We start from the raw sequence: 15,164 nt of genomic DNA on the forward strand, positions 1-15,164 counted from the left end.
CAGTCTGGTTCAGTCTGAGACAGTGGCCAGGGAGAGGGATGGAGTCGTGGCTAGGGAACGGAGGTTGTGGCGGGGACCGAAGACAAAAGCTTCGGTCTTCCCAACATTTAATTGGAGGAAATTCTGGCTCAACCAGGACTGGGAGTCGGACAAGCTGTGTGACAACACGAAGGGAGTGGAGGGATGGAGCGAGGTGGTGGTGAGGTAGAGCTGGGTGTCGTCAGCGTACATGTGGAACCTGATCCCATGTCTGAGGATGATGTTGTCAAAGGGCAGCATGTAAATAAGGAATAGGAGGAGACCAAGGATAGATCCTTGGGGGACTCCAGAGGCAACGGTGCGGGAGCAGAAAGAGAAGCCGTTGCTGGAGATGCTCTGGCTATGGTTGGATAGGTCAGAGTGGCACCAGGCGAGAGCAGTCCCACTCAGCTGGACCATGGAGAGGCATTGGGGGCGGATGGTGTGGTCGACCATGTCAATTGCTGCAGACAGGTCGAGAAGGATGAGGAGGGATAGTGCAACACGGTCACTTGTGGATGTCATTTGTGACTTTGATTATGACTGTTTCGGTGCTGTGTCGGGGTTGGAAACCTGATTGGAGAGATTCACGTCCAAAGACTTGTGCGAGGAAAGGGAGGTGGAGATAAACCAACTATAACCTGCATTTCTAAAGCACTGCTCGCTGGAGGAAGGCATCTCAGTGAACACCAAGCAGGAGGGGAAAAACGGAGAGGGTTAGGGTGGCACGGTCAAAGAGGAGGGCTCTGCTGTTTTGAAAGCAGGGATAGAGGTGGCAAGGTGGAGGGAACCTGGCAGGCAGATTCAGAGGACCAGAGTGTGATGGCTGAATAAGCAGCCAGCCATTATGGATTGGGGGATAGCAGCAGTTCACGGTTAGTGGGGCAGAGGGTATGTACAGGAACCAAAGGCTATGGGAGATCACTAGCTTACAGGGTGGGGTAGAGCCACGGGGGGGGGGGTGGTGGAAAGGCGGACTAAACACACACAACTAAAACATTATTCACATTTTTTTCATCAATTTTCATCCTTCCCGCTCCACAGAAGTGCGCCTCTTGTTGGGGAACAGGCTCCATGGGCAGGAGGCGCATTCCTGCACCTCACCATTCTCCACCCGTGATCCGAGACGGTGAGTGCCTGCAGGGTATTCAGCACACAGAAGTCGCACTGCTGAACCTGACCCTGTCCCTGGCCAACATCAGCATGGGGGCACGTTCCAGCAGGGTAACTGGGCAGTGCCGAGAAGCGACCATCCCAGCCCAGAGGAATTGAGGCCAGTTTTCGTTTTCCCAACTGCCGTCCCAGCCAAGATCAGCCCACTCAGCACACAGCGGGGATTGAATCCCAGACCATCCCGATCAGACTACCTCAGTGTCGCACCACGTCTTTACACAGAGCCCCCCATTCCCTCCCCACCGCCCCCAAGTATAATGGTTACCTGATCCAAAATGCTAGTCATGTACGTCGTGTCCGTCATGCTGGCCAGCTCCAGGTGCACTGAGATTTCATTAGGGATCTCCGAGAGTAACACGCTAACCTATTGTTTTGGAGTATGGGAAACAGCAGAGGTCATTATGTTAGAAATGAGACAGGTGAGGGTTGGGGTCCCTCAGTGGGGTAACACTCCTGTTAGAACAAAATTATTGCAAATTCTACGACAAATCTCAACACTAACCCTTCCACAAGGAGCAGTGAAACACCTGTCCTTGATCGGTGGAAGGACAAGCGTTTATACAATCATTACCGATCCTCTGCCCACACATGGAAGAACTCAGTTTTCTGCCCAGTTTTTCGTGATGGCATCGTCTCTTGCTGGGGTGCGGTTCCATGGTGAGCGTCAGGTTTCCAGCACCTCCCCACATACCCAGATTTCACATTGGTATCGCAGCCAAGCCCAATCCTGTAATCACCCAATTCCCCCACATGGGTACTTTCAGCAGGAATCACTGGGTAGCACAGCAGGTGGGCTCACTACAGGTAGAGCGAAGGAACAGGAAGACATGCAGCACACTGCAGAGAGCAGTTTATGGACTCCTGACTCGGACGAGTTAATATATGTATAGACAGAGGAAGGCGTGTATATGTATAGGGAGAGGAAGGCGTGTATATGTATAGGGAGAGGAAGGTGTGTATATGTATTGGGAGAGGAAGGTGTGTATATGTATAGGGAGAGGAAGGTGTGTATATGTATAGGGAGAGGAAGGCGTGTATATGTATAGGGAGAGGAAGGCGTGTATATGTATAGGGAGAGGAAGGCGTGTATATGTATAGGGAGAGGAAGGCGTGTATATGTATAGGGAGAGGAAGGTGTGTATATGTATAGGGAGAGGAAGGTGTGTATATGTATTGGGAGAGGAAGGCGTGTATATGTATAGACAGAGGAAGGCGTGTATATGTATTGGGAGAGGAAGGTGTGTATATGTATAGGGAGAGGAAGGTGTGTATATGTATAGGGAGAGGAAGGTGTGTATATGTATTGGGAGAGGAAGGCGTGTATATGTATAGACAGAGGAAGGCGTGTATATGTATTGGGAGAGGAAGGTGTGTATATGTATAGGGAGAGGAAGGTGTGTATATGTATTGGGAGAGGAAGGTGTGTATATGTATTGGGAGAGGAAGGCGTGTATATGTATTGGGAGAGGAAGGCGTGTATATGTATAGACAGAGGAAGGTGTGTATATGTATAGACAGAGGAAGGTGTGTATATGTATACGGAGAGGAAGGTGTGTATATGTATAGGGAGAGGAAGGTGTGTATATGTATTGGGAGAGGAAGGCGTGTATATGTATAGACAGAGGAAGGCGTGTATATGTATTGGGAGAGGAAGGCGTGTATATGTATAGACAGAGGAAGGTGTGTATATGTATAGACAGAGGAAGGTGTGTATATGTATACGGAGAGGAAGGCATGTATATGTATAGGCAGAGGAAGGCGTGTATATGTATAGGGAGAGGAAGGTGTGTATATGTATTGGGAGAGGAAGGCGTGTATATGTATAGACAGAGGAAGGCGTGTATATGTATAGACAGAGGAAGGCGTGTATATGTATAGGCAGAGGAAGGCGTGTATATGTATAGGGAGAGGAAGGCGTGTATATGTATAGGGAGAGGAAGGCGTGTATATGTATAGGGAGAGGAAGGTGTGTATATGTATTGGAGAGGAAGGTGTGTATATGTATAGACAGAGGAAGGCGTGTATATGTATTGGGAGAGGAAGGCGTGTATATGTATAGGGAGAGGAAGGTGTGTATATGTATTGGGAGAGGAAGGCGTGTATATGTATAGACAGAGGAAGGCGTGTATATGTATAGGCAGAGGAAGGCGTGTATATGTATAGGGAGAGGAAGGCGTGTATATGTATAGGGAGAGGAAGGCGTGTATATGTATAGGGAGAGGAAGGTGTGTATATGTATAGGGAGAGGAAGGCGTGTATATGTATAGGGAGAGGAAGGCGTGTATATGTATAGGGAGAGGAAGGCGTGTATATGTATAGGGAGAGGAAGGCGTGTATATGTATAGGGAGAGGAAGGCGTGTATATGTATAGGGAGAGGAAGGTGTGTATATGTATAGGGAGAGGAAGGTGTGTATATGTATAGGGAGAGGAAGGTGTGTATATGTATAGGGAGAGGAAGGCATGTATATGTATAGGGAGAGGAAGGTGTGTATATGTATAGGGAGGAAGGCGTGTATATGTATAGGGAGAGGAAGGCGTGTATATGTATAAGGCAGAGGAAGGTGTGTATATGTATAGGGAGAGGAAGGCGTGTATATGTATAGGGAGAGGAAGGCGTGTATATGTATAGGGAGAGGAAGGCGTGTATATGTATAGGGAGAGGAAGGCGTGTATATGTATAGGGAGAGGAAGGCGTGTATATGTATAGAGAGAGGAAGGCGTCTATATGTATATAGACAGAGGAAGGCGTCTATATGTATAGGGAGGAAGGCGTGTATATGTATAGGGAGAGGAAGGCGTGTATATGTATAAGGCAGAGGAAGGTGTGTATATGTATAGGGAGAGGAAGGCGTGTATATGTATAGGGAGAGGAAGGCGTGTATATGTATAGGGAGAGGAAGGCGTCTATATGTATAGGGAGAGGAAGGCGTCTATATGTATAGGGAGAGGAAGGTGTGTATATGTATAGGGAGAGGAAGGCGTGTATATGTATAGGGAGAGGAAGGCGTGTATATGTATAGGGAGAGGAAGGCGTGTATATGTATAGAGAGAGGAAGGCGTCTATATGTATATAGACAGAGGAAGGCGTCTATATGTATAGGGAGAGGAAGGTGTGTATATGTATTGGGAGAGGAAGGTGTGTATATGTATAGGGAGGGGAAGGCGTGTATATGTACAGGGAGAGGAAGGCGTGTATATGTACAGGGAGAGGAAGGCGTGTATATGTGTAGGGAGAGGAAGGCGTGTATATGTATAGGGAGAGGAAGGCGTGTATATGTATAGGAAGAGGAAGGCGTGTATATTTATAGGGAGAGGAAGGCGTGTATATGTATAGGGAGAGGAAGGCGTGTATATGTATAGGGAGAGGAAGGCGTGTATATGTATAGGAAGAGGAAGGCGTGTATATGTATAGGGAGAGGAAGGCGTGTATATGTATAGGGAGAGGAAGGCGTGTATATGTATAGGGAGAGGAAGGCGTGTATATGTATAGGGAGAGGAAGGTGTGTATATGTATAGGGAGAGGAAGGCGTGTATATATGTATAGGGAGAGGAAGGCGTGTATATGTATAGGGAGAGGAAGGTGTGTATATGTAGATCAAGGAGGCCTGCAAGAAAAAAAATGGGATTATAATGGGAAATTTTAAACTGCATATAAATTGGGAGAAATAGCTGCAGGATTTGGAAGGGGAATGGATTTTTTGAATGTATTCAAGATAGCTCCTTAAAGCAGCAAGTCTTCAACCCTAAGAGCAGTAAGTAAGACTCAAATTTAGTAATGAACCGGAAATAGTTAGCAACCCAGTAGGAAGAGAGCATCTTGGGAACTGTGACCATAATATGACTGAATTTGCTCCTGTGCTTGGAGGGGAGAAGGGAGGGTCACAAATCAAGGAGTTGGATTTAAACCAGTTTAACTGTGAGGGATAAGGAAGATATTAGTTGGTAAATCTAGAGATCAACTGTGGAATCTGTTCAAGAAGGTAATTAGTGAATCACAAGGCAACTGTTTACCTCTGAAAGGGAAAAGGACATGTTCTGGGTGATGGAACCATCCTCTAGAACCATGGGTAGGGCCCGGATTGAACCAAAGGAGAGGGGTTAGGTACGGACAAAAGGGTAGGTGCAGGAAGAAGGACTGGGAGGGTCATAGAAAACAACAAAAAGAGACCAAAAAATAACAAGGAGGCAAAGACAGAGTACGGGCAAAACTTAGATAGTATCGAGGGTAATAGCAAATGGCCTTTATAAATAGAGAGAGACACACACACAGGGAGAACAAGGGAAAATGAGGTACGCCCATTAAAAGCACATTCCAGTGTGACAATGGCAGGAGAAAAAGGATCCGATCCCAGAGGGGCAGGGAAGAGTGGAGATTGGTGAAGGGAATTAATGTAAACAGAAAAATTATAATAGGAAAATGGGGTCGAGTATCTTCTTGTTTTAGGTCCCCTGTACTGTAACACGTGCTGCATCCTTTAAACCGGTCCTCTCTACTTTGTTACATGGATTTCGTTTTTCTCGTTAATTGTAAATTTCTATTTATTTTGATACTAGATCTCATCTCCAGGACTAGGTGGGCATTGTTTACAGGACCTCACTGGATTATAACCTGAGCAAAAGCTTTTCTTAACATTATCATTATTGAACCAACATTACCCAACTCTGCCTGTGGGCTCCAAGAGCAACAACAGCTTGCAGTTATATAGCGCCTGTAACACAGTAAAAACAGCGCACGGTTTTTCCACAGGGGGAAGGAGTGAACACTGAGCAGTACTGAAGAATTAGAAGAGATAGAACAATAGTAGTTTACACTACAGAAGGAGGCCAATCTTGTCTGTGCAATCCAAAACTCTCCTGCTCTTGTGATGACTGAACAAAGTCAGGAAGGTTGTGAAGGCTATTAAAGGCAGAAATTTAGGGAGGGAATTCCAGGGAATAGAGACTGAAGACTCTGCCATAGCACTGTCTTGGGGTTTGATGCAGTAAGAGATACTCCTCGCCCCATAACGAGTGCACTTAGGTGTTTCTGCCTTACCTCCTGGAGTCTCCTGTTTCGTTCTTCCTTCCCCTGTCCCTCCATCATGTGCAGACCCGACAGGACAATCAGCTCAGGTTCAAACTCCTCCAGACTCGCTATGAAGGTCTCCAACATGTTCATCTCTCCATTTGATACGTCGTGGGAGAAGATGAAGCGGTTGGCGTGAGGTGCCTCAACCTCCCCCCATGTTTCCCCTGCACAACACACAACAGCTGGCATTCAGCTTCATTCTTCACAAAGAAAAGACTTTGGTAAGTTATATAATCCATCGGGACAGTGTATTTAACGTCAGCTTTCACCGTACACCCATCACTCGTTGCATGAGGAGAAGTGGGCTGCAAGTTAGTAGTCAAAAGTTCCACTGGGAGGCGAGGTAAAAGACTTGTGCTTATACAGCAACTTGTTGTCATTAAAATGTCTCGAAGACCTTCACACGATTTTTTTTTTTTTTTTTTTTTTTTTGGGGAGGGCAGTGTTTGTTTTGTAGGCTAATGTGGCAGCCACTCATCACCAGCAATGTCCCACCAGTTAATCTGTTTTGGCGGTGTTGGTTGAATGTTGGCCAGGACTCCGGGAGAGCTCCCTGCTCCTCTTCAAATAGTGCCGTGAGACTTTTAGCGTGCACTGCAAGAGGCAAACTTCAGATGAACGTATTATCCGAAGGACAGCACTCCCTCAGTGTCAGCCTAGATTTCACGCTCAATCCACTGGGAGTGGGGCTCAAACCCATAACCTACTGACCCAAAGGGGGGAATGCTACGATGTCAGACAGACACAGCACGATGCAATGGCTCAAACAGCCAATGTTGCCATCTCAGATGTCAGTCATCTCCCTGCATGACTGAAAACTTTGGAACTCCTCCCCTCCGCTCAGTCTTCCCTTCAACCCAAGGTCTACAGGTTTTTAAAACTCAGGCTTGACCACCACATAACTACTATTTGATTCACTTTTTCTGTCCTATTCTTTTTCAACCTTGGTGATGCTTTTAGCATTTCAACAAAATCCAGAGTAGAAAGGCCTCCTATCTGGTCATTATCACATTGCTCTTTGTGAGATCTTGCTGTGCGCAAATTGGCTGCTGCATTTCCTACATTGCAACAGTGACTACACTTCGAAAGTACTTCATTGGTGGTAAAACACTTTGGGACATCCTGAGGTTGTAAAAGGAGCGATACAAATGCAATATAGTGTCAGCAGGCAATGCAACTAGGGAAGGCATCACAGCCTGGCCCTTATCCTGTCCTCACCCAGCGTCCAGGTACTTTCCAGCAAGGGTCACTAGTTGGAGAATTCTAGTAGACTTCTCCTCTTCCCAACCCAGCATGCGGAGACCAATGGAAGCAACTGGGTGGGGTCCCGATTAGAATTACACTAAAACACCCCCTCTCCCTGGTGGTGACAATTACAAACATTCCTCTCTCCAAACTCACCAGCCTGGTACTCCAGAATGAGATGATACTCATCCACCTCCTGCAGAGATTCCGGTGGGACAATAATACGATCGTCCAAGAGTTCATGAAGCTTGGGACCCACTGGGCCACACAGCAGCACCTGCAGTCAAAACAAGCATTAATACGCATCCCAATAACAGAACAGACATGCACGGCACAGCTAGTGTTTCAATGTGTCGATGGGATGTTCCAGAGATCAGCAGAGCCAGGCCTGCACCGACATTTTCTCACAGACAGCGAGCCGTGTGTCACCGGCTCGAGCAGAGGCGCTCAGACACGGAGTCAGGGAACCAAACCGGTAGCACCATCTAAGAAAGACCAGCAGCCCTACTGGTGCTGCCCACTGATGCAGTAGAGCAATTAATTATCAAAAGGCTCCTCTGACAGCGCCACTGGTTAACGCAATGGGCAACTGAGTCAAACAGACGATCCCAGGGCCAAATCACACAGTGCTGAGTCAGTTGATCTCGGTCCGAGCAATAGTGGGGTGGGCGCACTACAAATGGCCTCAACACACCGGGGTACAAAAGAGAAGAATAAAATCACCTAGGGCCCCAACACCTGACCCCTGTTGGAAAATGCATGTGGACACTGGGTGAGGACAGGATTGGGCATAACTGTGATACCCTCCCATTGTCAAAGGACCCTGTCGAGCTTCATACTTGAATGCAGTCAGCACCCCCTGAATTGTACCCCAAAAAGAACCAACACCCCCACAAATGTACCCCAGAGAGTCAGCACCCATAGAAATGTACCCCAGAGAGAGTCAGCACCCATAAAACTGTACCCCAGCGAGAGCCAGCACCCATAGACCTGTACCCCAGTGAGAGTCAGCACCTTCAGGAACTGTACCCCAGTGAGAGTCGGCACCTTCAGGAACTGTACCCCAGTGAGAGTCAGCACCTTCAGGTACTGTACCCCAGTGAGAGTCAGCACCTTCAGGAACTGTACCCCAGTGAGAGTCAGCACCTTCAGGAACTGTACCCCAGTGAGAGTCAGCACCTTCAGGAACTGTACCCCAGTGAGAGTCAGCAGCTTCAGGAACTGTACCCCAGTGAGAGTCGGCACCTTCAGGAACTGTACCCCAGTGAGAGTCGGCACCTTCAGGAACTGTACCCCAGTGAGAGTCAGCACCTTCAGGAACTGTACCCCAGTGAGAGTCAGCACCTTCAGGAACTGTACCCCAGTGAGAGTCAGCACCTTCAGGGAACTGTAGCCCAGTGAGTCAGTACCTTCAGGAACTGTACCTCAGTGAGAGTCAGCACCTTCAGGAACTGTACCCCAGTGAGAGTCAGCACCTTCAGGAACTGTACCTCAGTGAGAGTCAGCACCTTCAGGGACTGTACCCCAGTGAGAGTCAGCACCTTCAGGAACTGTACCCCAGTGAGAGTCAGCACCTTCAGGAACTGTACCCCAGTGAGAGTCAGCACCTTCAGGGAACTGTAGCCCAGTGAGAGTCAGTACCTTCAGGAACTGTACCCCAGTGAGAGTCAGCACCTTCAGGAACTGTACCCCAGTGAGAGTCAGCACCTTCAGGAACTGTACCCCAGTGAGAGTCGGCACCTTCAGGAACTGTACCCCAGTGAGAGTCAGCACCTTCAGGAACTGTACCCCATTGAGAGTCAGCACCTTCAGGAACTGTACCCCAGTGAGAGTCAGCACCTTCAGGGACTGTACCCCAGTGAGAGTCTGCACCTTGAGGAACTGTACCCCAGTGAGAGTCAGCATCTTCAGGAACTGTACCCCAGTGAGAGTCAGCACCTTCAGGAACTGTACCCCAGTGAGAGTCAGCACCTTCAGGAACTGGACCCCAGTGAGAGTCAGCACCTTCAGGAACTGGACCCCAGTGAGAGTCAGCACCTTCAGGAACTGTACCCCAGAGAGAGTCAGCACCTTCAGGAACTGGACCCCAGTGAGAGTCAGCACCTTCAGAACTGTACCCCAGTGAGAGTCAGCACCTTCAGGAACTGTACCCCAGTGAGAGTCTGCACCTTGAGGAACTGTACCCCAGAGAGAGTCAGCACCTTCAGGAACTGTACCCCAGTGAGAGTCAGCACCTTCAGGAACTGTACCCCAGTGAGAGTCAGCACCTTCAGGAACTGTACCCCAGTGAGAGTCAGCACCTTGAGGAACTGTACCCCAGAGAGAGTCAGCACCTTCAGGAACTGTACCCCAGTGAGAGTCAGCACCTTGAGGAACTGTACCCCAGAGAGAGTCAGCACCTTCAGGAACTGTACCCCAGTGAGAGTCCGCACCTTCAGGGACTGTACCCCAGTGAGAGTCAGCACCTTCAGGGACTGTACCCCAGTGAGAGTCAGCACCTTCAGGAACTGTACCCCAGTGAGAGTCAGCACCTTCAGGAACTGTACCCCAGAGAGAGTCAGCACCCATAGAACCGTAGCCCAGAGAGAGTCAGCACCCATAGAACTGTACCCCAGTGAGAGTCAGCACCTTCAGGAACTGTACCCCAGTGAGAGTCAGCACCTTCAGGAACTGTACCCCAGTGAGAGCACCTTCAGGAACTGTACCCCAGTGAGAGCACCTTCAGGAACTGTACCCCAGTGAGAGTCAGCACCTTCAGGAACTGTACCCCAGTGAGAGTCAGCACCTTCAGGAACTGTACCCCAGTGAGAGTCAGCACCTTCAGGAACTGTACCCCAGTGAGAGTCAGCACCTTCAGGAACTGTACCCCAGTGAGAGTCAGCACCTTCAGGAACTGTACCCCAGTGAGAGTCAGCACCTTCAGGAACTGTACCCCAGTGAGAGTCGGCACCTTCAGGAACTGTACCCCAGTGAGAGTCAGCACCTTCAGGAACTGTACCCCAGTGAGAGTCAGCACCTTCAGGAACTGTACCCCAGTGAGAGTCAGCACCTTCAGGAACTGTACCCCAGTGAGAGTCAGCACCTTCAGGAACTGTACCCTAGTGAGAGTCAGCACCTTCAGGAACTGTACCCCAGAGAGAGTCAGCACCTTCAGGGACTGTACCCCAGTGAGAGTCAGCACCTTCAGGGACTGTACCCCAGTGAGAGTCGGCACCTTCAGGAACTGTACCCCAGTGAGAGTCAGCACCTTCAGGGACTGTACCCCAGTGAGAGTCAGCACCTTCAGGAACTGTACCCCAGTGAGAGTCAGCACCTGCAGGAACTGTACCCCAGTGAGAGTCAGCACCTTCAGGGACTGTACCCCAGTGAGAGTCAGCACCTTCAGGGACTGTACCCCAGTGAGAGTCAGCACCTTCAGGGACTGTACCCCAGTGAGAGTCAGCACCTTCAGGAACTGTACCCCAGTGAGAGTCAGCACCTTCAGGGACTGTAACCCAGTGAGAGTCAGCACCTTCAGGAACTGTACGCCAGTGAGAGTCAGCACCCATAGAACTGTACCCCAGAGAGAGTCAGCACCCATAGAACTGTACCCCAGTGAGAGTCAGCACCTTCAGGAACTGTACCCCAGTGAGAGTCAGCACCTTCAGGAACTGTACCCCAGTGAGAGTCAGCACCTTCAGGAACTGTACCCCAGTGAGAGTCAGCACCCCTAGAACTGTACCCCAGAGAGAGTCAGCACCTTCAGGGACTGTACCCCAGTGAGAGTCAGCACCCCTAGAACTGTACCCCAGAGAGAGTCCGCACCCATAGAACTGTACCCCAGTGAGAGTCAGCACCCCTAGAACTGTACCCCAGTGACAGTCAGCACCCATTGAACTATACCCCAGTGAGAGTCAGCACCCCTAGAACTGTACCCCAGAGAGAGTCAGCACCCCTAGAACTGTACCCCAGTGACAGTCAGCACCCATAGAACTGTACCCCAGGGAGAGTCAGCACCCCTAGAACCGTACCCCAGTGACAGTCAGCACCTTCAGGAACTGTACCCCAGAGAGAGTCGGCACCCCTAGAACTGTACCCCAGTGACAGTCAGCACCCCTAGAACTGTACCCCAGAGAGTCAGCACCCCTAGAACTGTACCCCAGTGAGAGTCAGCACCCCTAGAACTGTACCCCAGAGAGAGTCAGCACCCCTAGAACCGTACCCCAGAGAGAGTCAGCACCCCTAGAACCGTACCCCAGAGAGAGTCAGCACCCCTAGAACCGTACCCCAGTGAGAGTCGGCACCCATAGAACTGTACCCCAGTGAGAGTCAGCACCCATAGAACTGTACCCCAGTGAGAGTCAGCACCCATAGAACTGTACCCCAGTGAGAGTCAGCACCCCTAGAACTGTACCCCAGTGAGAGTCAGCACCCATAGAACTGTACCCCAGTGAGAGTCAGCACCCATAGAACTGTACCCCAGTGAGAGTCAGCACCCATAGAACCGTACCCCAGAGAGAGTCAGCACCCCTAGAACTGTACCCCAGTGACAGTCCGCACCCCTAGAACCGTAGCCCACAGTCAGCACCCATAGAACCGTACCCCAGTGAGAGTCGGCACCCATTGAACCGTACCCCAGTGAGAGTCGGCACCCCTAGAACCGTAGCCCAGTGAGAGTCGGCACCCATAGAACCGTACCCCAGTGAGAGTCGGCACCCATAGAACTGTACCCCAGAGAGAGTCAGCACCCCTAGAACCGTAGCCCACAGTCAGCACTGTCTAGATTGGAGAACTAAGAAGAAAACTGACAAAAAAAAGTTTTATCACTCCGAAAAATAAGAAGTGATCTGCAGTTTTTTTGAGCTGGAAGTGATGAGGATTCAACTCCAACGGTGTTACTTGCGACCACCGTGTCACATCTCCAGCACGCAGGAATAACAGACTAACCGATAGGTTCCCATTCGTCCCCAGCTTCTGACCAATGAGAGCAGCATTTCCTCCAACAAAGTGCTGTGAGAGAAACAAAATGAAAATATTTAATTCATCTGCACAGTTTGCTCTGCACCCTTCCCATTATCGCTTCCAGAGCTGTCACTGGGGTAGTTTAATGTATTGATCCCAATACTATATTGGAATAATTAGTTAAACCAATACACCTTAATATTGTGTGATACTCTTAATTCATCCCCTCAAATTGTTCCCAGCCACAGTGACTGTTACCTCCAGTATTTCACCTTAATGTTACACGGCACAAAGTGCCCTCTCCAGACACACCATAAATATGAAAGGGCAGAATCTAGAAATGTACTGCTGGATGTTTTTCACATTTCAACTGGATAGGTATGAAAATTCATATGCACACTGTGATGCTTTGCCACCCCTCCACGTGTCCCTTTTCTCCCTCCCACCCTCTTCTCCTCAAGCTCGAGTTCATGCTGAGGGGTGGCCCACAGCCACAGCGATCCAGTGCCTAGTCCTAATGACCACCATTCATGTGAGTCTCCACAATCAGTACTGGCACGCTATTTAACCACAGGGGCACTATTACCAAGTCCATTCCTGTTCTCATGTGATGACCAAAGGTCACTGGAGAGCAATCAGAGTCAGCACTTTCAGGAACTGTATCCCAGTGAGAGTCGGCACCTTCAGGAACTGTACCCCAGTGAGAGTCAGCACCTTCAGGAACTGTACCCCAGTGAGAGTCGGCACCTTCAGGAACTGTACCCCAGTGAGAGTCGGCACCTTCAGGAACTGTACCCCAGTGAGAGTCGGCACCTTCAGGAACTGTACCCCAGTGAGAGTCAGCACCTTCAGGGACTGTACCCCAGTGAGAGTCGGCACCTTCAGGAACTGTACCCCAGTGAGAGTCAGCACCTTCAGGAACTGTACCCCAGTGAGAGTCAGCACCTTCAGGAACTGTACCCTAGTGAGAGTCAGCACCTTCAGGAACTGTACCCCAGTGAGAGTCCGCACCTTCAGGAACTGTACCCCAGTGAGAGTCTGCACCTTCAGGAACTGTACCCCAGTGAGAGTCAGCACCTTCAGGAACTGTACCCTAGTGAGAGTCAGCACCTTCAGGAACTGTACCCCAGTGAGAGTCCGCACCTTCAGGAACTGTACCCCAGTGAGAGTCCGCACCTTCAGGAACTGTACCCCAGTGAGAGTCTGCACCTTCAGGAGCTGTACCCCAGTGAGAGTCAGCACCTTCAGGAACTGTACCCCAGTGAGAGTCCGCACCTTCAGGAACTGTACCCCAGTGAGAGTCGGCACCTTCAGGAACTGTACCCCAGTGAGAGTCAGCACCTTCAGGAACTGTACCCCAGTGAGAGTCTGCACCTTCAGGAGCTGTACCCCAGTGAGAGTCAGCACCTTCAGGAACTGTACCCCAGTGAGAGTCAGCACCTTCAGGAACTGTACCCCAGTGAGAGTCAGCACCTTCAGGAACTGTACCCCAGTGAGAGTCAGCACCTTCAGGAACTGTACCCCAGTGAGAGTCAGCACCTTCAGGAACTGTACCCCAGTGAGAGTCAGCACCTTCAGGAACTGTACCCCAGTGAGAGTCGGCACCTTCAGGAACTGTACCTCAGTGAGAGTCAGCACCTTCAGGAACTGTTCCCCAGTGAGAGTCAGCACCTTCAGGAACTGTACCCCAGTGAGAATCAGCACATTCAGGGACTGTACCCCAGTGAGAGTCAGCACCTTCAGAAGGAAATAATATCTATCCAAATACTGTAAGTCATTTTTGGAAGTGCAATGCTATTACCACACAGATTTACAGACAGAGTCTGCATTTAGTGACAAAAGCCTTGTGTATAAGGGCTGGCTCTCAATTATTAAAGGCATTTCGCTACGTGGCTCTTGGCTGATTGCCCAACCAGGATATTATAAGCAGTCTCCAGCTTCTGATTTACAAAGTGAAATACAAACTTATTTTAAACATCATCATTTCACTGGATACTGATCAACGGTGGCTTGTTCTTCATTCGGGGTTAAGTGTAGTTTTATAGACCATCAGAATATGAAAAAATAGCAGTTGTTTTATGATCACTAATGCAATATAGCGCAGCTTCGTTCAAATCCGGGCCCAGGGGATGCAACAGAACCCTGGCTGCAGAAGATAAACCTCTTTTGCAAACTTACAAGATACAAAAAAAGTTTGTCAGCAATAAGCAATCCATCTCACTGTCACAAGCTTTCTCATCTATGTTATTACACTCAGTGTTAGTTTCTACAAATATCACATGTGGCACATCGTGTTCCCCAACCACCAGGTAAAATACTGGTTTCTGAGAGATTGGAGTTATAGAAAATCTCTTGGGCTCCTTTCTGTCAGTTCTCCGCTGAATTTTCCTCTCCTAAGTTCTAAATACATCGCCCTACTCGGTATGTCAACCTGGCTCAGTTGGTAGCACTCTCATCTTGGAGTCAGGAGTTGGGTGTTCGAACCCGACTATCATAGAATCATAGAATGGTTACAGCACAGAAGGAGGCCATTCGGCCCATTGAGCCCGTGCCGGCTCTCTGCAAGAGCACTTCAGCTAGTCCCACTCCCCCGCCCTTTCCCCGTAGCCCTGCAATTTTTTTTCCTTCAGAGATTAAAAGTGACATCGACACAAGGGAAGCAGCTGATTGGTGAGTAGTGGGTGAGTGTTGAGTAGTGGGTGAGTGTTTTTTTTTAAG

The 15,164-nt window shown here is 49.4% G+C and overlaps 1 protein-coding gene across 2 annotated transcripts in view; it reads right to left on the reverse strand.

The window, feature by feature from the left end:
• adpgk (ADP-dependent glucokinase) overlaps positions 1-15,164 on the reverse strand; it is a 29,552-nt gene that overhangs the window by 4,599 nt on the left and 9,789 nt on the right. For both annotated transcript variants that reach the window (XM_085972468.1, XM_085972467.1), the window contains exons 3-6: positions 12,432-12,494; positions 7,662-7,782; positions 6,228-6,424; positions 1,457-1,555 (exon numbers count right to left, since the gene is read on the reverse strand). In XM_085972468.1, coding sequence (XP_085828594.1) covers positions 1,457-1,555; positions 6,228-6,424; positions 7,662-7,782; positions 12,432-12,494 — 480 coding nt within the window. The remainder of the gene's footprint in view (positions 1-1,456; positions 1,556-6,227; positions 6,425-7,661; positions 7,783-12,431; positions 12,495-15,164) is intronic.

Source organism: Somniosus microcephalus, chromosome 32 (assembly GCF_052327205.1).
Source record: "Somniosus microcephalus isolate GS21.2 chromosome 32, FLI_Smic_1.0, whole genome shotgun sequence".
NCBI classification, from domain to species: domain Eukaryota; kingdom Metazoa; phylum Chordata; class Chondrichthyes; order Squaliformes; family Somniosidae; genus Somniosus; species Somniosus microcephalus.